General features: G+C 40.0%; 1 protein-coding gene across 6 annotated transcripts in view; it reads right to left on the bottom strand.

The window, feature by feature from the left end:
• PCGF5 (polycomb group ring finger 5) overlaps nt 1-24,583 on the bottom strand; it is a 100,506-nt gene that overhangs the window by 17,738 nt on the left and 58,185 nt on the right. For 5 of the 6 annotated variants that reach the window (XM_005238923.4, XM_027788866.2, XM_055799896.1 and 2 more), the window contains exons 3-6: nt 17,690-17,999; nt 8,584-8,680; nt 3,486-3,541; nt 3,304-3,363 (exon numbers count right to left, since the gene is read on the bottom strand). In XM_005238923.4, coding sequence (XP_005238980.1) covers nt 3,304-3,363; nt 3,486-3,541; nt 8,584-8,680; nt 17,690-17,801 — 325 coding nt within the window. In that variant the 5' untranslated portion in view covers nt 17,802-17,999. Of the gene's footprint in view, nt 1-3,303; nt 3,364-3,485; nt 3,542-8,583; nt 8,681-17,689; nt 18,000-18,478; nt 18,613-24,583 lie in introns of those variants that run through there. The other variant, XM_055799922.1, reaches the window with a different exon arrangement.

The following is a 24,583-nucleotide window of genomic DNA, read 5'->3' as shown; positions in this document are numbered from 1 at the left end:
TTGCAAAAATTCCAGGTGTCACTCTCCAGAAGGATTTTATAACCAAAGAGTCATATACCTACTTATTCCCCTTTAAACAAAGAATACAGAAAAGAGGAATGGTCCCCATACTTTTGGCAGATCACATAATCCTATATAATCACATATACCATGTTATCTCTCTTCACCGATGCTCTTACATGCTCTACTGATTCCTAGTTTAAAAATCGAACTCTTTGGAAAAGGTAACATCTACAGTTTTCCAAGATTTAGCATAGTTGAACACCTGGATGTTAAGACTAGCAAGTACATCTAGATAAGGCCACAACATATGTAAATAACCATACAATGAACCACAAAATGGAGTAATCTTTACAGATTTGGAATCCAATATACAACGACCCTATTATTTAAATTTGTTTTTTTCTGTATCTCCAAGCCATCTATTTTGATTTAAAACAAATTTTAAACTGTTGGAATAAAACACTATCACAAGTAACTTGAAAAAGCTACTTGTGCATTTCATGAAAAACTTTCAGATCACATTCTGCTGTTTTCCTACACTTACACAAACTTTTGAAGTCATTTAGAAGAGTTAAGATGGGAAGATAGAATGAAAACTTTAAGAAGTATCAAACCACACCTAAGTTTCTAGGCACAGTAATTCGTTCATTTTATTCTGTTCATATATTCAAGATGAGTTTTAAGCTACATTCATTACTTTTGTCTCTCAAAATTTTGAAGTATTTTATAATGATAGATTTCTCCACATCTCCCTACTAGCTATTGACACATTTACTTGAATGTGTATCGTACATGCATTTTGTTGCTATCATTTTGCTATGAACAGTTTACAGTATCAAACTACAAATTCTTTTTTTTCTTTTTGTGAAAATCCAGGAAATTAACTCTTTTAAGCAAGCAGGTGCAGTCTACCTGTCACAAGCATTTGTGTGAGGAGTTTGCCTATGAGTCACAGATTCTTTGGTAATGCCAACACATCCACAACTTTCAACAGTTATCATTGCTGAGTAATAGAGGCAGATTTAATTATGCAGTTTGAAGAGTCTTGAAAGGCAAACCAACCACAAAACGACGGAAATTAGCAAATTCCAAACATAAAATCATTCCAGAAACTGGTGTGAAGGCAAAAAATGTCACATCTTTCAAGGTATTCTGATAGAAATTGAAATACTCCTCCATGTAAATGGTACCAGACTGTTTAGTAAAAAATCCTTATAAATATTAGAATTAATGATGTTTGTACAGACAGTCTCCAGAAATAAATGAGAGTCCTTTAGAGGCACGTAATTAAAGTTCAATATGACAGAAGTTAAAAAAGAAAAAAAGAAATTTGCTTCTCACCAAAATGGACTCTGTGTTCTTCAAGCCAGTATCATCAAGCCAAGAACAGAAGACGGGAAAAACAAACACCCCCCCACACCTCCACTCTGTCCTTCCTTACAAAGGAGATCAGTATGTTTCGTGGTTTGTTTTTTCTCCTCAATTTTCTTGCAAACCTTGGAAATCATCTACTTACTGTGCTTTTCTGAGATATTCATCATAAAACTGATCACCAGAGTGAGTCAACATAAAGCTGCTTGCCCTCTTCCTTCTCCAGTTCAGACTGGAGAGGACCAAAAAAGATTTTTTTTCTGTGTACCACGTATGTTTCCTAGCACTGTCCATCAGTTCTCTCTGATAATTGCTCTCCTGTTGGAGACATCAATGCCTGAGATATGCTTTGTTTTTTGTTTTTGTTTTTTTTTTCTGACACGTGATAACTGTTAAGTCCCAGGATTTTTTTTTTACAGATCTTAGATGCTAAGGTTAGGAACTGTATTGTGACCTGTGGTACAGGACATAACTGATGGACTCTTTTAAACTAGACTGACTGTGTGATGGCAGGGCATGGTACTGACAACTAAGAAGACCCTTCTTACTGAAATTATTCTCACCAAATAATTTATTCTCAGGCAAGATGCTTGTTTATGGCAGAGAAGAGTTTAAATGCTCATAATTTGTCTCAATGAGTTGTCATGACTTCCAAATGCTTTGTAGAGCCAAATTTCCATAGCCCAAGGATACAGTCACTAACAGAGCTGGATACATCTGTAGCTACTTAAAAATACATTTTCAGAGTTATAGAGCCTTCCTCTGATTCACAAAACAATACAATCACACATTACACTTTCTGACCAACATCCATTAGGTTTACCATTACATTATGGGAGGAAGGTAAGAATCAGAAGAATAAATTGGTTAAAGTTAGTCTCATTCTTTTGCACAAATTTTCAAAATGTAAGTTGTTTTTTTAATCTGTGAATATAGCAGAAAATAGTTTTCTAAACAGTCAACAAACATCTATATTCCATAAAAATATTTTCCAAGTGTTTTAAAAACTCAAGAGGTATACACTACACAGTATGTTGTAGTAAACTGATATAATCTAATCTAAACTGTCCTGCAGTTCTTAATTATATAATAGATAGAATCTTGTCCCTTATTGTGGATGCCAAATGTAAATCAATGAAACTAGCAAGAAAGAACATGAGACAATAGAGATATTACAAAGTTGAAAAGAAGATATTATAAACAATTGCGGGCAGAGGAGTATTGCAATACGTTTACTTGACAACAATCCTTTCTTGCTATAATAGCTAAAACATAGCTATTTCTTGAGCTTAGCAGAGCCTTTCAAAAATTCTTTAAAATGCCCAAATCAAGGCTGTGGTATCAAAACCTTGATGTCAAATCTGAAGGGGCATAAAACCAGTTGGATGTAATCCTCACTTAGCACCTCAATACTGAGCTCTCAAAGTTCACGGGTCAATTTAAAAAAAAAAAAGAAGGCATTTTGGAATCTATATAAAACAATTGTTTAGCATGTGTGGAAAACTGTTTTACTACTTGTCATAACTAATTCTTGACAACCTCCTACTTAACAGCTGGTCAAATTCAGTAACAGAAAATAATCTGTAAAAAACTCAAGTACTTCTGCATTTTGGTGTATTAAGAAAATTAAGAATTCAAGTGGAAAATTGCATGAGTGGGTGTTGTAAGTGAGAGCTAAGGCAAATGCAAATAAAAATAATGGCAAAACAGCCAGTGTTTGTAAAACAACTGGTTAATAGATAAGCAGCAGCACATGAAGTCCCAGACTACATTTACATAGATTTGTTATGAGTTTCTGTAGTATCTTTGAACACAGTAAAAATAATGTACATGCACAACTGTTTGAAGAAACAGGGCTTAATAAGCAATGTTACCTAACATTTGGGGGGGGGGGGGGGGGGGGGGGGGAGGAGGGAGGGGAATCATCACCTTGTCCATTTTCTTGAGGTTTGTTTTTCTTCCAAAATTCGATCTCTCGCTGCAGTTCCTCTAGTTAACATCAAAGAACATTAATGTGAATTTTTAAATCAATATTACAGGTATATCATTAGAAATAGCCATATTCCCTCCATCAACCCAAAGAGGTACCCAAAACCCGATGAGAAACTTACGTTCTCGAAGTCCAGGCACCAGCTTAAATATAATTTCCTCTAAGGTGTTATCCAGCCTTTCAAAGGGAAAAAAATACATTTCACATTTAAAATATTTTTAGCCTTTAAATAACAAAAACTCTTGAATAAAATGAATTGCGTTTTTCTGCTAATACAACCTTTGCAAAAACCAATTGATTTTAGCTTGAGAGACAAGTGAATTAAAGCTTATCTCAACCACATCTTGAGTGGATTTTTTTTAGAAATAACCAAGGAATTTATTTTTTAATGTATAAAGACAAAAACGAAGGAAAAGAGGAAAGATATCATACTCTAAAATTTTCATTGTTTTAATTTGTGTTACATGAAAACAACTGTGTTTTTCCAGTTTGTTCTGTTTAGTATCCAATTTTAAGGTCCAGGTCTTGAGAAATAAGCATGAAAATTATAAATTCCACTATCATGCTAAGTGTTCAAGTGCTTTGGTAATAAGGCTATTACAAAAAACTGAACAGACTATTCCCTACTCTTTATAACACACACAAACCAGTCTTGGCAAGAAAAAAGACGACCACAGAGCATCCATGCTGCTCTGGCTAGACAGTTCTTAGTACCCAACATAATTCATTTAAACTATTTAAATCTGTCATGAGTTTGTCTACCAGATGACACCATGCAGCTCAGGCATATCCTCTGACGTTGTGGTATCAGTGCCAGAAACAGATGTTACGGTCCCTTCCGGGGGACACAGTGCATCTACCTTTGTTGATGAAGCTAAAATATTTTTCTTCCCTTTCCTCTGAATTTTAGCTCCTCTTCTATCCATTTAATTAGTCATCTACTTTTTAGTTCCACCTCCTCTCCCAGTCTCACTTATCCTTCAGACTCCTCTCCCTCTCATTGTTTCCTTTTCCTTTCTCTCCTCTGCCCTTTACATCTTCTCTTGTGAACTTTAACTCCCACTGTTCACAGCCTAAACAAAAACCCATGACAAAACAAAGTACTAAGTAACATGGGCAGAGAAATTAAGTAACTTGAGATTCAGTCAGAAGCTACAATACAATAATTGCCTTTGTTACATTTCCAATTGCCTTCAGTTTTCATCTCAGTAATGATATACCTCTCTATCACACATGTATATATGTACATGTTACTAATAATACACTATAGGCTCGTTACAAAACATACAACTGTTCTCTATCTTTTGTTCACTAGCAGCAGCAAAGTTGTAAGCCGACTGAATGATTTTATTGTTGAGGAATGCCTAAAAGCCATTTTAATAGATAACAATTACCTTCTTATAATAAATACACGAGCATTTCAGATTTTTGAAATTTAAAGTTTACAATTAAGACCTATTACCCAATCTCCTTGTTCTGTGACTAGTTCCAATTTTTTGGAATTCCATTTTTTAATTGCTTCTTTTTATAAGGATTAAACTCCCAAATAAAGAAATAAAGAAATCTTAAACAAGTGAAACAGAGCTCCCTTAAAGCAAAGAAGCAGAGAGAATACTTTCGCACAGACAGAAAGGAAACCAAAACCATAGGTGACTGAGCACTTAGCTTCTGATGGATGCTAGTATAGATCTACCTTTCCAAATGGTCCATTATCTCTCCTAGCTTCTCCTGTCAATATCCAATGCAACCAGATGGTACTGCTTTCTATGAAGTTCCCACAGCAGAGCACTGGAAACTTGGGTGTGCTGGTTTTGGCTGGGGTACAGTTCATTTTCTTCATAGTAGCTAGCATGGGGCTGCATTTTGGATTTGTGCTGAAAACACTGTTGGTAACACAGGGATGTTTTCGTCACTGCTGAGCAGCGCTCACACCGAGCCAAGGCCCTTTCTGCTCCTCACCCACCCCACCAGCGAGGGGCTGGGGGTGCACGAGAAGTCGGGAGGGGACACAGCTGGGACAGCTGCCCCCAGCTGACCAAAGGGATATCCCATGCTACTGAACATCATACACAGTATATAAAGCTGGGGGAAGAAGAAGGGAGGAGGGGGACATTCGGAGTGATGGCGTTTGTCTTCCAGAGTCACTGTTACGTGCGATGGAGCCCGGCTCTCCTGGGGATGGCTGAAAACCCGCCTGCCGGTGGGATGTGGTGAATGAATTCCTTGTTTTGCTTTGCTTGCATGTGAAGCTTTTGCTTTACCTATTAAACTGTTCTTAACTCAAACCATGTGAGTTTTCTCACTTTTACCCTTCAAATTCTTTCCCCTATCCCACTGTGGGGGGAGTGAGTAAGCAGCTGTGCGGTGCTTAGCTGCCAGCCAGGGCTAAACCATGACATTGGGGATCGGTCTTGGAAATGGAATTAATTTCACATTGTAAGAAAGCTCCAATTTTCATAACTCACTCATTAACAGAAAAGAAATAAAGACTTCAAAAGACAACATCACTACCTTAATTCAAAATCCCACTAACCATTCCTCAGGATGGCATAATACATGCTGTTTTTTCTACATCTATTTTTGAAAATTCCTATTTAGGACTTCTAATTCATTTTCAACAGCCCAAAACAAAAGTCACCAGTAATGTTCACATAGCAAGAAAACCAGTACTTAGCATATTTACAATGCTAGCAGCTAGAACTGTCTTCATATTCTATAAATGACTATTTTCTTTCAAAAACCAAACAAAAAGAGCTATTTCATCCTTATAGTGTAGATACTGACCAGTACTTTAAAAACCCAGAAAAAAATAACACTTATCTGATCTTTAAGTACAGGGAAACTAAACTTAAACTACAGGGAAAGAAATAGGAAATTATAAAAAGAGCCTCAATTCCAGATGCATGTGACAGTGTTCCTATTATCCATGCTATGAGCACTCTAACAAAGATTTGTATTTCTGTGATATGCACCAAACCTATTCCAGAATGAAACTACTTGACGTAACTCCAAAGGTGGTCTCAGTCATTTAACAGGGTACTTCCTGTTAACGCTGAAACATTAGTATTTTAGACATACCTCTTTCCATCCCCACATCTTCCGACCTCCAAATAAGAATGTATAGAAAGAAGAACCAAGCATTTATGTCAGCTTCCTATAGTTTCTTTTTTCACATCTTCTATAATGTTGAATGGGTTATATGAACAAAGCTACTCTCTGATAATTGCTAATTATCTGAAGTGAAGCAAATTAAGATTATCACTCAAGAAAACTTGCATCCAAAGAAGCATGATACCAAGAAAAAAAGAAGCCTGCCTTCGTGGTACAACCAACACAGACCCTACTGAATACTGATGATGCAGAATCGTGCTATGTCAGGAAAGGGAATTCTAGAATTTAACACTTCTCCTAGATTTTCATTTTAAAGGTCAATGTTGAATTTCAGACTTAGGCTTATAGTTTCAACAGACCCAAAGTGCTGCCAGCTGGAAAAAAACCCACATCTAAAAACCATCACATAGTTATGAAGTTATTCAGAACTGAGTTTATAAAGTAGTTTATAAGTTTATCTCAAAATCTCAGTTAAAAATACTGTCTAGAGTGTTCAACGCCATTTCTCAAAAAATGACTGCATTCTTGAGCAATGATGGGGCTGGTCTCTGCAGTCAGTGTATAAAACATATTAAGATATGCAGGCAAAATCCAAAAAAGATAATTCCCTTACACTGCTCATGTGCTCTTCTGATTATTAGTTTAGCAAATGTTTAAAACTGTTTCATAAAATACAACCAGCAAACTAGTAGCTACATGCAGTTTGTGGGCAAGTAAACCCCCAATGACTCTAAAAGGAGTTTCAGGAAATAATAGCAGAGAAAATAGCTCTTCCAACATTTCTGGTTTGTGGTCTCAACTTCTCTCACCCGTCTATCATTTCCTGCTTAAAACATACTATTAATTTACTAAACATTTACTAGATGTTTCAGAAGATGCATTTTCCAGCTCCTATGAAATGGTCCTATCAGAATAAAAGAAATATTTCTAAAATGCCTTTGTTTTCAGCTTATTAGTAGCCTTATGCACTCTGTATAGCATCTTCTGTTATGGCTGACACAGTGCCTCTGACACTGACAGATCAGAAAAATACTTATGGTAAACATCTACATAAATGTTTTTAGCCCTACCCTTCCAAAAAAAAAAAATATTATAAAGACTTAAGCTAGTAACACCCTTTAGAGCTGCTGAACTTAATCTCTCACCTATCCTCTTGGTATATAACTGAAACATAGAATTGCAAAGCATACACATACCAGTCAAAAATCAAAGCAAAACATGGCAAATTGTAACAAACACAACGACATTAGGAAATAATACCAACCCTGGAAAATTCCAGATGTAAAGATTTATTTTAACATTGATGTAAGAATATTTCTTCCTAAGTTCACTACAGTGGTACAAACCAAAACCACTGGGGGTGTGTACGGGTGTGGGTGTGTAAGGAGTGCTGGCAGTGAGGGCAGGGAGCAGCTTCATCATTTTTGGAAAACATGAAGTTCTTCCACTTATGATGACATTTCTTGATTTCTCTGTACTACACTTGTAGGATAGCTATCACCTTTATTTCAACATAACACCACTAAAAGAGAATACAGAATTTTCAGAAAAAAATGGTTGTTTAAAAATGGTGCGTTATTGTGAAATAAAAAAGGCAAACTCTCAAGAAAGGGTATTTTTAGTGTCAAAACTTTCTTTCATGCATGTCTTCATTAATCTGACAGCAGATTTCAGCAGATTTGTAGATCTACGCCCTGGAAAGCATTCAGTTACTTACATGATTCATTTTCTACATTGCTCTAAGAACACAGAAAGTTGCATGCAGTTTGGAAAAGCCCAAAACGGTTTGAAAAAAGAAACTCTAGAATTTAATTTAATGTAAAGAATAAAAGGTATCTGGCTCATTTTTGTTTAATAGAGGTACTAAAATATTTAATTTGTATGATATACCCAGTCTTTCTGTGTCTTCCCCTTATCTTTCCTCCTTTTATTGTATCTGAAAAAAGCCAATTTACAATTTATTGGGAGATGAGAAATTGACAGCATCTATGGGCAAGCACAGTTGCGCGCTCTCTCTCTCCCTCCACCCCCACTCCCCCTTCAAGAGGAAAATATTAAGATTTTTTGGTTTATTCTTCCATTTCAGTAAATGTGCAATGTCATCTTACCTTAACATTTCTAGTGGATTGGTCTCATGCACTTGGTTGCCACACCTGGGACAGTCATTGCTGTCTTCAAAGTGTTGAACAATACAAGTCTTACAAACTGACGGACAAAACAAAGAAAAAAACCAACTGAGACGAAGTTCTAAGTAATATTACTTGAGCATGATCTACTGATACCAGCTAACTACTTGATGCATCAATGATAAGACTATTATTTTTAAAGCAAATAATTACAATGCATCTTATCCACTTCCTGTTCCTCAAAGACATAGCTAGTTCTGCTGTGCTAAGACACAGAGTTCAATGGCACAGGTCAGACAAACACTGCTTTAAAGTACATCGTATTTTTACTATATGGAATTCTCCCAGCACCATAAAATGCAAAACCCATACCACACAGCACATGTAAAGAGCACAAATGCAAAACCCATACCATGCAGCACATGTAAAGAGCACGTTCTGAGAAAGAGCTGCCCAGCATGCACTACCCCAGGAGAGCCGATCATCATTTCAGATGATTTGAAAATGACTTATGCACATTATTTTCTTTCTAACACTGTCACTGGCAACTGAAAATACTGTTGTAAATACTTATTGTAAGAGAAAAGTTCACAGTGGCTATGTTTCCCTTTTGACACAGAGCCTTCAAAAGCAATGACAGAATTTACAGTAAACATTTAATACTTGAATCTTACAATGAAAAAATCAGGATCATGACCACAGCAAGTATAAACAAACCCAAGACAACAACTATGTGAATTTAAAATCCAATAAACTGAAATTAAATTAAACAAGGTGTCACACAATTGTTGCTTCCAAATGATTAATTGCACACTATAGATTTTACTGCCATTAATAAGAAAATGGAAGTCAAGCTGATGAGAATAAATATGCCTGCTATTATTACTGCATTACAATATTCTAGAAGGAGATAAACTCTATCCTCTGTTTATTATTACTTCACCTAAACTGAAATGAGAACTGCAAATTCATCAGTAAATGGACTGAAAAAAATAAATAGACTGCTGCAATTGCAATATGCTTTCTGCTGAAACACTGTAATTTCTTTCATCAATTACCTAAAGAACTAAGAGTACCTCTAAACAAGCTGGTAAATCCTAATTATATGACAATCTTTAGGGTATCTTGAAATTCATTTAACAAAAGTCACCTAACAAGCAAAGCCTCTGCATTTACCTTTGCCTCAGTATGCTCAAAAAGAGTTACTATAAATCAGGTGACACTGACAACGCACACACATTAAGCCTCCGTGTAGCTGTTTTTTCCAGCTGCTTTAAAACACTGACTTAAGGACATTAACTTCATAGCTTTGGTTGAAATTACAATGAACTTTCCTCTTTAAGACTGATGGACAGACTTCAGAGCTCCCTGGCTCTTGGCGCTCTCCCCAAGCTGAATGGCTCTAGCAGTGCTGGATGCAGGACAGCTTTCCGATGATGTGGTAAAGTGAGCTGAGGAAGCCCACAAGTCCTGCCAAACGAGCTCAGTAGGTGGGGTGCAGCGCTGTCCCCTGCACACGGGGACTCCAAAACAGGCGAGAACGCTGATGCTATGCGAGCACCGTCCAGCCCTCAGGATACGAGTGAAGTTTTTCTTAACCTCAGCTTGTGGGGTATTTAGTGCTGGCATACAGATGCAAGAACCTGTAATCACAGAACTCTTCTCGTACCACACATCTTCTATCATTTGTTAAACTAGACTTAATTGATTTTTGCGCATGCATCCCCTAACACTTCCACTGGGTAAGACGTCTAGCACAGAGCAACAAATGTGATGTTTTATACCTACAGCGTTTCTTCGCTTTTCTATATACTTTTTATAATTAATACTCCTAAAACTAAACATTTTGCTACTGCACTTACAGAATACAAAGAATTTCATCACCCACACAGAAGCCCTCATGCCAGCTCAACAGAGCATTTAAGAACACACTTAAAGCACAAGTCTGACTTCTAAAACATAAGTAGTTAATATTTCTATAAACTTTCCTCATTAATATGACTGAGAAGCTCCTCTAGAACTGAAAACAACAGAAGTAATCCTTGAAATAGAAAAGATATGAAGGTTCTTGGCTCAAAGCTTTTCTTAAGACCTAGTGTCCACACACGTTCAGCCCGGGGCAAACATCACAAGGTGGAATTCTTCAGCTGATCAGCAGCTCCTCAGACATCCCAGCTCCTGAAACTACCTGAACTATCCTTCTGTCACCCACCTGAAATACAAAGCAGCACAGGGAGCAACTGACCGCATAGTTCACAGTGCATGTTTGGTCCCGAGGTCAGGAAGTGTCACAAATGGGTCTCAGTCACAGGTGAAGCAGCAGCAATACTTTCCACAAGTTAAGACTCTTTGAACAGGCACTGCCGTAGGACATAATGCTTTGTAAAAACATATACTAAGGAACAAATAGAAACCCTGCAACTGTCCAGACCTGAATTGTTAGCAGACACCAGCACAGATAGAATTTCATTAGCTGGCTGAAAAACTTCATGTAATATTCTCCAAAAATGTTCTTATCTTCAAACTCCAATTACTGTACTTTTACTTTTTTTGATACTACCAGTAGTCCTGAAGGCTGTCCCCCCAAAAAATGGCTCCAGCTAAATCATGAGCATACCACGTCATCTTAGGTTGGAAAAGACCTTTGAGATTAAGTCCAACCATTAAACCAGGACTGTCAAGTCCATCACTAAACCACGTCCCTAAGCACAGCATCTATGTGTTTTTTGTGGTTTTTAAATGCCTCCAGGGATGGTGATTCCACCACCTCCCTGGAAGCCTGTTCCAATGCTTGAACTGAAAAAAGCCAATGGGCAACAACACTTAATTAATACGAAATTCTGATAGTGTTCATGAGAAAGCTAGGATGAAGTGAGCTTTTCTTTCTGAAATTGGCCATCCTGGTAGCATGTCTTTCTCAGAATGGGCAGGGTTGGAATGGACCCCTGGAGATCACCCCCTGCTAAAGCACATTCTCCTAAAGCAGGTTGCACAGAGTTGTGCCCAGGTGGGTTTTGAATGTCTCCAGAGAAGGAGACTCCACAACCTTTCTGGGCAACCTGTGCCAGGGCTCTGTCACCCCCAAAGTAAAGAAGTTTTTCCTCATACTCAGGTGGAACTTCCGGTGTTGCAGTTTGTGCCCACTGCCCCTTGTCCTGTCGCTGGGCACCACTGAAAAGAGCCTGGCCCTGCCCTTTTGACACTCACCCTCAAGATATTTGTAGACACGGGTAAGATCCCCTCTCAGTCTTCTCCAGGCTAAAGAGACCCAGCTCTCCCAGCCTTTCCTCATAAGGGAGATGGTCCAGTCCCCTCATCATCTTTGTGGCCCTCTTCTGAACCCTGTCCAGTAGTTCCCTGTCTCTCTTGGACTGGGGAGCCCAGAACTGGATACACTACGTAAATTCTAGCACTCAAGAATAATGAAATGGTATGTGACATTCCTACTAGGAGTAGGATCATCAACCAGTATTTTCAGATATGATAGGTACAATCATCCTCTGTTATTCTCAATATAAAACACTGAACATGTTTCTGTCATGGGTTAACTAAGTGAAGCTACTAAAAAGAAAATTAGTTCTATCCCAGCTGAAACCAGGACGTTTTGAAACCTTATCACTTTGAAGTTTCAGAGAACAGGATGAAGTCTAAGTATTGAGGGAATAAGGGAATCTTTAAATCCCATTAAATTACAGATATATTTAATTCACCACCTTGGGGCAGAGGGTGGGAAGACCAAACCAAAACCCGTTAACACTTCCAGTACAGATTAATAAAATCACAGGGTTTCACTTTTCGCAGTGTAGGTCACAGTGTGGCAGCAAACAGGCAAAAGTAAAGATCTTAACCGACATGTACACAGTTTGCAGAATTTTGAGGTATGTGCTACAACCACCAGTGAAACGAGGTCCTGAATTTCATGGTTGTACTATGACACTTCAGGTGAGCCACAATAAAAGTTAAACTCACATAAGATGACTTCCTACAGCTGATAAAAGCACTTGTGTGACACAAGCTAACTGGCTGGCAACCATAACATACTACATAATGCTATGTTTTCCAATACAGAGATACCTGGTTCACACATTCTTTCAGATCTTTGGAATCAGCTGAAAAATACAGACACAAGTGTCAGGACTATGCTGAATGTGATCTTCATGTCATGCAAACATAAAAAGTACGTATCTTACGCATATCTACACACATTGTTCAATGAGAAGACTCTTCCTAGGTTATTTTTAAAATGCTGATTAACAAGGTACCTAAATAAAATTTCATAATGCATTTTGTAAAACAAAGTATTCAACAAGTGAAAGTTTAATGAGTTAATTGTGGGACAAGTTCTTTGTCAACTCATCCTTCAAATTCTTCTATGGATCTCCTCTCTCAAAGTTAATCACTCTTTGATCCAGTGAGCAAAGGAGGGGCAGAGAATACGCACAGCTAGCGGAACATCAAACTCATCTCTGTGATGGCACAGAGATGTAACAAGCCATTTGGTATGTTTAATGAAGTCTTTAATTAGCTACCTTAAACCTGCCTTAAAAGCACTTACTTTTAGGGAAAGTGCATAAAAACAGGACAGAAAACTTTAATATAGTTAACTACCCTTCTCAGAAACTATACATGTGAGACTATTTCACTGTTAATTACAATTACCAAACACAGTCAGACTGGATACCCTTCTGTTAAAAGAGACAGATAATTCCAGTATGTGGTGATCAAGACACAGTTTCTGGGTTGAAATCTTTCTGAAAAATAAAAAAATAAAGATGGATCTGCTAAACTAAGACCTGCTACATGCCACTGACTGAAGCTTCTGCAGGAGCAGCAGTATGAAAGCAGCTCAACTTGCTTGCCTGAAGGTGGAAATTTTTGCTGCAGTAAAGTTCTTTGGGGATCTCCTGGTGAGAGAATAAGTTTTTAGCAAAATCTGAAAAACACTCTGGTTGCAAGAATATTGGTTTGATATTGAAAATTACATCTCTTGTCATTTCCCTGCATGGAAGGACATTTCTGAAAGTTCCTAGTCTGCATTGGTTGACAATTTCTTAAGGCAAATACTACAGAGACCAACTCGGAGTAATACACCACTTGATCTGCTGTTTATAAACAGGGGAAAACTGGTGATGAATACACCTGTAGATGGCAGCTTGCCTTGCAGTGACCACAGGATGACTGAGCTCAGGATCTTGAGGAAGGATACAAGTTAAACAGCAGTTAAGATTCTGAACTTCAGGAGATGAGACTCCAGCTTGTTTAAGCAACTGCTAGTCAGGTTTCCTAAGGAGGCTATCATTAGAAAAAGTTACATAGGAGAGCTGGCCATTTTCTTTCTTTTTTTTTTCCCCTTTTTTTTTTTTTAATAAGAAAATTTATTCAGACCTCAATTTATTTAGACCTAACTAGCCCACTGCACAGAGAATTTTTTTCAGAAGAACTGCTTAGTGCACCATCTTCCTAATTAATATGCAAAACCAGAGCATATTAGAAGTGGTAAAAAGGATGGGAAACCAAAGGATATAAAATCACTGCTCTGGCACTTAGGGACAGAATTAGGAAGGCCAAAGCCCAGCCACTGCTAAAACTGATGAGGGACATAAAGGCATTTTGCAAGTAGACTAGTAGCTGAAAGAGGGACAAAATGAGGGTCTGTCAATGAATGAGAGACACAACTTAAGAATAGATTATATAGACAGGTCTGAAGTCCTCAATATCTTTCTTGCCTTGGTATTCACAGGCAGAGCCCGATCCCAGATTTCCATGCATACCAGCACGATTTGGGAAAGACAGGGACGACCAGCAGTCCGGAAGCCCCAGGTTAGGGCCTTCTGAGAAAAGCTGGATGTATTCACATGTGTAGGCCAGGTAACATTCACTAAGCTGAAAGCTTATCACCATAATAATGGTGATTATAGGAGGTGCTCGAAGACTGGAAAAGGGTAGTGTGTTATGCCCACCTTTAATAAAGATGGCCCAGGTAACTACAGCTGAACAGTCCCACCTAGCTCCCTGGAAAGATGGCAGATCATGTCACAACCTTTGGAACCAATTTCCAACGACATGAGGGACAAAAATGCCATCAGGAATAGGCAACACTGATTGACCAAAGGCAAATCATGGTTGAGGCTTGTAGGTGATCTAGTAACAGCCTATACCATTTGAATAGCAGTTACAGGAGTGACAGAGCCCAGCTCTTCCTGGTAGTGTCAAATAGTATCAACAAGGAGCAATGGTCACAAGTTGTTGTTTGGTAGGACATACAGAAAAACTTCTTCATGAGGTAAATAGCATAGCAGCAGACATGGTTACTGAGAGAGGCTGTGGAGACTCCATGCTTAGGAATTTGTAACTCATCTGCACAGAGCCATGCTTTGACCTGGTATAGTGTTGGCAACTAACCTGACTCATGCATGAAGTTGGCCTCGACAACCTCTGGATGCCTCTTCCAACCAACATTTCTATGATTGTGTAAACAGTCTGATATTTCTTTAGACATTAAAGAATGTTCCTTAGGATAGTTTATTTCCCAAGCTTTGTAAGTACACACTGTACTAAACAGCAGAGTGACTCAGGAGACAGATGATGGGACGTACCTTTTACCTCACATCTAGCCTGCTTCAACCAGTAGTTCTTAAACATCCTTGACAACTGTGTAATGCACTAGAAAAAAAGGTCTGTCTTTATCAGACAAAACTATTCTGTTGCAAATAGCAAAAGATAAATGAAGTACTGAATTTGCAGAATAATTATTTTGCAGTAATATAAGCATTTCCTTCCCAACAGAGATAGGAAACTTTGTACTGCTGATGCCCAAGTTGCACTTACTCTTCTCAGTAAATGGTGGAGTTGTCTAACATTTCCAAAATCCCATCAGAAACATCTCTTTTTAATAAGGCACACATTTCTCAGAGCAGAACTTTACTACTTAACATTTTTCAGCAACACAGAAGATGTGAATTAACCACTAACTGATTTGGTTACTACTGATGACAGTAGTTCCTCTATGATCACTAGAGAACATCTATGTCAACACACATTTTTTGCCTTGTCCAGAGTAATACACTGCACTCCCAGAACCTAATGAATTAATGCGGCTTCTTAAACCACCAATATCTACAATTTTTGATCATTTGTGCAACACTATTTTGAATTATGGCAATTAGTAGTAAAAGACAAATACCAAAGGACAGTCAAAATCTTATTTTGTGGTAACTATTTGGATATGACTGAAGAACCATGCCTGTACTTCAGGGGGAAAATAAGAAGTTTAAATATTTTCTAAAAGCCAAAGTGTAAAATAATTTATCAGGGTATCTTCCTGAATTCTGCTGCATACAGATCACTTTTTCCTCTACAGACAAAAGACTTCCATGTCACCACTTGAAGTTTTTCATTTTCCTTCCCATCATTGTAACCGTTGCATTTTAGCAACTAAACTTTGCTTTAAAGAAACACCACCTTCTTTCCTGCAGTTCTGCTTAATGACCCAGATACATGGCAGCTTTTCTTGGAGGAGACCTGTGCAACTATATGGCAGCTCAGTTGAATTCATGTGCCCTAATCTGGGGACTAGGCAGTAACAGAGCTGTCTCAGTGAAGAGCTCACAATCTACAAGGGAACAAAAGAAACAGATGCTGCTGAGAAAAAAATCGCTCCTTCTGCCATTATTTTTTTGTAATGGGAGTGAAAGTAAATAAACAAATAAACTATCTAAACAGAAAGATACCGTAATAATAATAAAAAAATTCCTAAGTCTGAGCTGATTTATGATGCCACCTTTTTGCCCTCACCCCAACCTTTTAAAAGCTACTACTGTCATTAAACTTCCACCATAAAAAAGTTAACCAATGCTGGATTTTTTCCATTTTCTTTAAAGGGAAGGATAATTTAATAACAGCTAACATCTCTCTCCCTCCTGTTTTATTTCAAGTTCTTATAAGGACACTGCTTAACTTCGTGCCTCCTGAACTTAACTTCCCTTACCAACTTAGCCAAAACAGCAAAGTAATACCACAAAACACATTATAACCCTTAGATGATATTAGACTTGGAAAAAGTCAGGTCAACATTATTTCTTCTCAAAACCTAAATTATTATAATGGCAAACCATATTATCTTTGTACTATGAATACCATAGAGGAATGACATGTTTTAACTCTCCATGAGCTTGATACACCAGGGATGTAACATCATAATGTAACAATTAACAGTGAAGACAATAACAACCGCATGAACAACGCTACACAGAAATGACAGGAAATGCTAAGACAAGGCTTTTAACTGATATTTATTAAAGGTTTAAAAATGGGGAATCTAGTGGAAAACACAGAGTTCCCCTTGCTATTAGAATAATTCACAATTTATTTGGAAAGATAGCAAATCTCAAAAAAGTTCAAGCAAACTATCTTCTACTTGGGAATAACTGTAAAAAACAAAAAAAATTTTAAAAAATCAAGTAGTTAGGCAACTTAGCTTGTGGAAGTGAACTGACTGAGTTGGACAGGATCACTCATACATTTAATATAATTCATACACACCAATGCGTTTGAAGTATTAGGAGCATAAGACAACCTGAATAATTTTTCTCAAGTCACTTTCATTCAAAGAGATCAACTCCCTAAATAAATGTTTTGCTTTCAAGTCCTTCTATGCATCGTGCCGTGGGACACATTACAGAGAGCCGTGAGCCAGTACTGACCAAACTGGTGTATGCATCACGCACACCACCAACAGATACATCGGCCTAAGTTTCAAAGGCATAGTTATGTTATCAAAATACCGCACCCAACCTAACGATCTTACTTGTGATCAGCCAGACCAGTGATACATGTTCGGTGCTAGAGCCAGCACAATCACCACTAGCTTGGGGGAAAGTAAAGGGGTATCTTTACCCTGCAAAGTGTTAAGCACAGTTGATGTGCCCCCAAGACAAGTCAGATGGCAGACCAGTGTCAAGGAAACCCCACCAGGAACTACGTATCATTTCACGCCACAATTCAGCAGTAAACAAAAACTGGGACAGAAGTCATGTCAAACATGTTAACGCTTCAAGGAAGTGGAAATACTTTGCAAAGTACTACTTACAGGTATGGAGGCACTCTGTCACTGTGGTTGGCTTGATGAGATAGCCTTTGCAGATATAGCAGGTAATATGAGGATTGAAATCTTTCACCAAGTGCCTCCTCTGAGTAGCCATTCGTGGGGTAGGAAACGCTGGCAGAGTGCTCGGGGCCAGAGGAGCGAGTCTGAGTGGCGTCGGTGCCCGCGGTTCACGGGAGCTGTGGCGCTGCTCTGTGCAGCTGGACTTCTCCAGGCATTTGCTCCCAACTCCGGAGGTCTCACAGGGACATGGCTCATAACTCCTGCTCCCGGGCCAGGCGAGTCATTCTCCTACCTGCAACACACGCGGGAAGAGAGGAGCATAAACCCGGCCGCACGGCGACATGCCCCGGCGGACCAGCGTCGCCATCAACTTGGCAGGGGCACGCGGGTGACATTCCCGTAGGAGCGGCTGCGCGCCCCGTGGCCGGGGTCCGAAGCAGCGCGGCCGCCCGACGGCTCGGGCCGCTGGAGCAGCTGCGGGGCGCCGCGGGGCGGCGGTGACAGGTGCGGGGCGGCGGTGACAGGTGCGGGCCGCTGCCCAGCCCCGGCGGGCTCCGCGGCCGCCCCGCCGCCCGCCCCGGCCCGCAGGCCTCGGAGGCCCCCGCGGGGAGGAGCGCTCCCCGCCGTCCCGGGAGCCCGCCGGCAAGCGAGGGCGGCGGGCGGGGCGGCGCGGCGCTGCCCGGGCGCTCCCCGCCGCCCGCCCGACTCGCGGCCGCCCCCGCCTCCCCGCACCTGCGGCGCCTCCCGCCCCCGCCTCGGCCCCCGCCGTACCTGGCGCAGCCCGGCGGGCGCCCACCGAAAGAGAAAGGGGAACGGCGTGCGCCTGCCCCCGCTCCAGCCCTCCCTCCTGCGCTCCCCGCCAGGCTGCCGCGGCCGGTCCCAGAGCGGGCGGGCGGGACGGGCGCGCAGGCGCTGCTCCCCGGCCGAGCCCTGCTGCGCCACGGCCCGCAGCGCCGCTCCGGGGCGGGAGCGGCTGGGAGCCCCTGCGCGGCCCCGGGCAGCGGGGCGGGGGGCAGCGCGGCGGGGGTGCTGCCGGCCGCAGGTGAGCGCAGCAGTGGCCGCCGCGCAGCCCGCGCCCCCGGCCCGGCGCTCGCCCCGCTTCGGCCCTTAGGCCGTTCCTTGAGGGCAGCTTCATCTCCTGCCCGCGGAGGGGTGACACTTCCACCCGCCCTCCCACCCCACGAGAGGACACGCTAAGCCAAGGGGCCACGTCAGGCCCAGAGCCCGCAAGCAGCTACACGCGTTCCGCACGGGCTGCCCTGGGCCGGCACCGGTGGGCCAGCGAACCGTTAAGCCCCGGTGAAAGCTGCCCCCGTGGTGCAACGCACCTGCTGTTTGCTCCCGCTATCCACAGAAATGCACCGTATGACCAGGAAATTATCCATCAAACTAAAGTTGCCTTAATGGTATTTTTCAATTGCACTACTTTAGAAAATCTTCTTTTGCGCTCCTTTTAACTATGATAACAGAAACACAGGGCGGCATTTAGTGTCTGCTGCAATACTGCCACTGCTAGGTCTTTGCTTTTCCATTCTGCGTTTGGAACAGACCCTCATTTTGCACTAGCCCTCCTGTGCAGTCTCCCCTCTCATCCCAGGGTACATGCTGCAACAGCAGAAGGCTCTAATAACTTAGGCCTGCTCCTACCGTCCACTCCTACTTCTGGAATATTTCCCCTCCAGTAGATCTCAATTTACATCAATTCATTTCCCAGGCTGAGTCAGGTGCATTAAAAACTGTTACAGTTAAAGTTACAGTGCAGTGGTGAATGCATGATAAACCTGGCACGCAGTAATTCAACAGAACTACATAGTTTTTCCTGATAAAATATCCATCTTGTATGAGATTCTTTCTCCACAACACGAACAAAAGTCTGTGAAGCTAAAAATCCTTCCAAGCAGCACATGGTATAGTTTAACAAAACATTGTATTTCGATGGTTTTGACCTTCTATTGTTAACCATTGTTTGCATTATTATACCATAAAGCGCACGCTGCCAAGTCAAAGGTGAGAGAACACCAAACTCTAATATATAAAGTAGACAGCATAGACTATATATGCCTCATGGGAATATTTGCATTAGCAGTCACATTCTGTTGGTTTAGCAGAAGTTGACATTTTTCAGAATGAGCATGAGCGTGGCTCTGCCTGAATGTAGACTAAGCATGACACAGCATTATTAAACTTATATACATGCATTTAAAACAAGCGACTGCTGATGCTTTCCTGGTTGTTTCAAAATGACTGGGCCTGGTAAGATCTGTAAACTGGATTTCAAGTGAAATTTCAAAGCATAATTTACGCAGTGTCCCTACTGGGGGGGTGTGATGAATTCTAAACAAATTTATCAGCTAGGCTCATGTTTACATAATAAAGGATGCACACTGTTCTATTCAAGCACATTAAAAACACAAGTTACATAATTTATTATGCTGTGTAGCCCATACGGTAATAACTGAACAGCAGTTGTGACACTTGCAAGCACACACAACTAGTATATCCCCACAAGCCATACTGAAGTCCCTCTTTTGAGGAATACCAGTCCCATGCCAGGTAAGTGGCAGTGTACCATGACAAATTTTTGCCTCATCTCTGCAGTATAGGAGCTTGGCCCTGCTAGTATGAGATGCTGAGTGCCCTTAATTCTCACTGAACGCAAAGCTGAGGCATTCAGCACCTTTCAAGACCACAACATACAGAACAAATAAGCAGCACTATAGAAGCACCTCTCATTCCATCCTCAGAGGAAACGAGTATAACAAAGATCCTTAAATACTTACTCCTACTTTAAATCATGAGGAAGCAAATTGTTAATAAATGCTTATGAATTAATTACAATTCCAAAAGTAGTTAACTCCTAGCATTGCATGCAACAGGTTCATTTAAAAATATAGGGCCTTTAAGTAATGTGAGCGTTTTGATTTACTTATAGCAGTTAAATAACAGGATTTGAATCAAAGAAGGTGGTCATTTTCGTATTATGAGACAAAATGAATTAACAAAATAAACTGAGCTAGTCAGAGTAAATATATATCATGTATTAGTGACAGCAAACGTTGTGTGACAGAGAGGGTGATTATAGCCCTCAAGTCTGTGATGAAAATACAGCTGCTATCATTTTTCCATGTTTCTTAAACTTCTGACTTTCCTATTAACCGACTCGTACTTGGCAGTTCTCAGAGTTGTCCTCTAACACAGTTCTTTCTTTTAAAACTAAATCCTTTTTTACATAAATGAGCTTGTCTAACACATAGAAAAGAAAGACTGCTTTCTAAGCATTACAAAAGTAGATGAGTACTTTGTTGAAATGGCCAAAGAACTACTGGATCATCTACTGTGAGAGTAATTCTTTACATTTAATATGAATAAAATGTATCTTTTTAAAGGAACAGCCAGGATACGTAAGAACTTGTGAACTCTAAGCATTTAATTAATTTTACTTGACGCAGCTCCAACATTTTTGAAAAATACGGATGTTTGATGTCAGTTCTCAAGTAAATTCCAGAGAGAAAATAAACATTTGTCAATACAGCCAAGTTGTCAGTAGCATTTAAAATGAGCGAATAATTCTAATCCAGCAAGTAGATCCACAAGAGTACAACCTTACAGCCCCTATAGAGCCACACCGGAGTCGGTTTTCTAGGCAAGTCTCCAATTACCCTGCAGTTATCCTTAGAGTTACTTTTATTTTGTAGATGGAAGAATTACTGGGGCACACCTGGACTAGGAAAATACTGGGGGGGAAAATCCCTCTTTTCTTAATAGGCATTGTGGAGCAATCTGAATGGTATTTAAAGGGAAGCCACAGTATTCACCTTCTCTGAGCACTGAGTCTCTAGGGATCTAATGGAAATGCCATTTAATGACTTCCAAAATCTTGAAAACTTTGCAGAATTGCTTAGATTGGAAGAGACCTGCTGCAATCATCTAATCCGACACCTGTGCTCAAGCAGGGTCAGCTAACACAGGTTGTCCAGGACTGTGTCCAGTTGGGTTTTGAATATCTCCACAGACGGGGACTTCATCACTTCTCTGGGCAATGTGTTTCAGTTTTACCCACCCTCATAGTAAAGAAATGTCTCCTTGTGATTAGATGGGATTTCCTATGTTTCAGTTTGTGCCCATTATCCCTTGTCCTGTCAGTGGGCACTACTGAGAACAGTTTGACTTCCTCATCTTCATTCCCTCCCATCAAGTATTTGTACATGCTGGTAAGATCCCTCCAACGCCTGCTTTTCTGCCAGCTGAGCAGTTCCTGCACTCTCAGCATCTCCTTATACAAGCAATGCTCCAGTCCCTTAATCATCTTTGTGGCCCTGTCCTGGACTCACTTCATTTCTTTTTTGCACTGAGATGCCCAGAACTGGACACAGCACTCCAGATGTCGCCTCATCAGTGCTGAACAGAGGTAAGGTCACTTCTGTCAAAGTGCTGGCAAATCATTTGAAATTACTGCATATTTACTCAGGTATGAAAAATAGACCAGACAGAACCACTTTTGGATCTTTTATTTCCAGTGTTAAATTTCCACTCAAAATAGGTCTAATGTTAAAATGAAATCAGATTGCTCAGGGCTTTATCTAAATAAAGTTTGAATATATCCAAGGATGGCAATTCTACAGCCTCTCTGGGCAACCTGTCTCAACCCTTGGCAATCCTCATCATGGATTTTTTCCCTTAGGTCCAGTTGGAATTGCCCTTGCTACATCTTGGGTACTTTCCCATTTATATGAATAATTTACTAGCAGTAAGTAAACTTAACTCTTACTGTCATTATTACTGTCTTTGCCATTATCTTGGGATCATGCATCATATTTCTTTGCTTTTTAGGCAAAGAGCAGTAACATTGTTTATTGTATAAACAATATGACTATGCTCAGTGTGAAGACTGTCCTGGACTTGATAGGAAACAATAGGAATTAAGTTACTCTTATCCCCATCTCTTATTTGTGAAAATGACAAGCAATGAGGTTTTGCATTTCTACAGTGAGGGTTTTTCTTCATCCCTACTGAGCTCTGTATAAGATGCTGTATATTAAGCACTCTGGGATATAAATATAGCATTTCTTTATGCTTACTCTTCTTTTGTAGTCTAAAGTAAAGTAGCAAAGCAGGTTGCAAAATGCTAACATCTGTATTATGCTATTGACAAGTAAGTAAACAGGACAAATGCGTTCAAGATACATTTAAAGAGTAAGGTAAAATGGTGTCACAAAGTGTTCCAACTTTGTTGAACTAATTTGAAGCCAATTTTAAAAAGAATTTTTTAAAGGAAGTTCCTACAGGTTTTATAATAATTGACTGCTAGTAAAGGAGAGCGAATCAAATTAGCGCCTCTACTAAGGGAAAGATGAGCAGATCTGTATTGTTAAACATTTCCTTGGCACACTGTAACACTGTCTCATTCCAGCTAGAGAAACAGAAAACATGTAAGGAGCAGGGCCATAGCAGTGGGAGAGGGAGATTGTCACTGCAAGGAAAAAAAATCACAACTGTGAAATAAAATTGACTAGAAATTGACACAAGGATGAAGGAGACAACTGAACTTCAGCCACTTGTATGCAGAGATTGAAGTGAAAAAATAGCTGGTTTAGAACATATTATTAGCTGACCATTGAACACACTGAGGGAAAATCTTGTGACCAGCTTGACATACCTCCCTGTGAATAACAGATTTAAGAACTGTGGTTACAGTCTTCAGGGATATTGCAAATTTAAAAATACCAATCTATCACAGCAGAAATAAAATTATTCAGCTGAAAGAAGCTGTAGATTTAAGAATTATGTGTGATGGACATATTTTTTAAAAGTATTTTCCTTGTGTTGCCTCTATTATTTTGTCACTGTTTTGTATTTCAGTTTTGAACAATAGTTTTAATAGGCATGATTGCATGCATCAGACACAAACATATCAAGAAACTTCCCAGAGGAAGTGGGACAAACTTCTAAAATACTAGTGACCAAATTCTCTATTCAGTTACTTTAGTGTCCAACAGTGAACTGTGATCAGCTGTTGCTTTCTGTTTGGTGGGTTTTGTTAAGCACAGTAAAGGTACAGTATAAGCTGCCATGTCGCCAAGATGATTCTTCACGTATGAATAACCTAATTGACATTACTCTGGCTTCAAAGGCAAAAATTCATCATTATGGCATAAAGCCTTGCATTGTGCCACAATTTTTTTTCTTCTTCATACATAATTGATTTTTGGTGCCATGGTGAAGTGGGATTTGCCTTTGAATCACCAGAGATTGTTCACAGGGAGTGATGCAACAGCAGGAAGCATACAAGATGTGCAATCAAGAGGCTTCTGTGCCCCCATTTGCCTGTGTGCTTGGCCTCAAAACAATGTTCTGTGGTGGAGTTAGGACCTGTGGGCAACTAAAATACCTCAGACTCTCCTGCTTTTGTCTTATGGAACACTGTAGTTTCCACGCACTTTGGTCTCCTGTACTACATTGCCTTTAGTTTTTTATAGGGTATTGAAAAAAATGTTTTGAGGTTCGTGGTATGTTCTGTAGGCTGAAATGGAGTAGCCGTTATTTCACAGTTGCCTCCAATTGTGGGGAACCACAGAGAATGACCGCAGTAGTTTTTTACAGTCCTCTGCTTTATATAAATTTACAGCAATTCTGTATAAGTACTTAAGAGCAAGGAATGGTCACAGATTTTGGTAACAGCTTAAAAAAGCCACAAATTTGAAACAACCCACCTTGGTTCTAAATCAGCTGCTCTCCACGCACCACAAAGATCTTGCACCTTCAGAATCACATTTTTGATCTCTGGCCAGTTATTTCATGTCCACTGCATAGTTTGTTAGTCTTTCTATGAACTCATGGAAATCACTCCTGTGTTGCCATTTCTATTATTGTGTAATC

The sequence above is a fragment of the Falco peregrinus genome, chromosome 1, assembly GCF_023634155.1.
Source record: "Falco peregrinus isolate bFalPer1 chromosome 1, bFalPer1.pri, whole genome shotgun sequence".
NCBI lineage: Eukaryota > Metazoa > Chordata > Aves > Falconiformes > Falconidae > Falco > Falco peregrinus.
The sequence above is the reverse complement of the archived record's forward strand: the minus strand, read 5'-3'. Positions and strand labels throughout refer to the sequence as shown.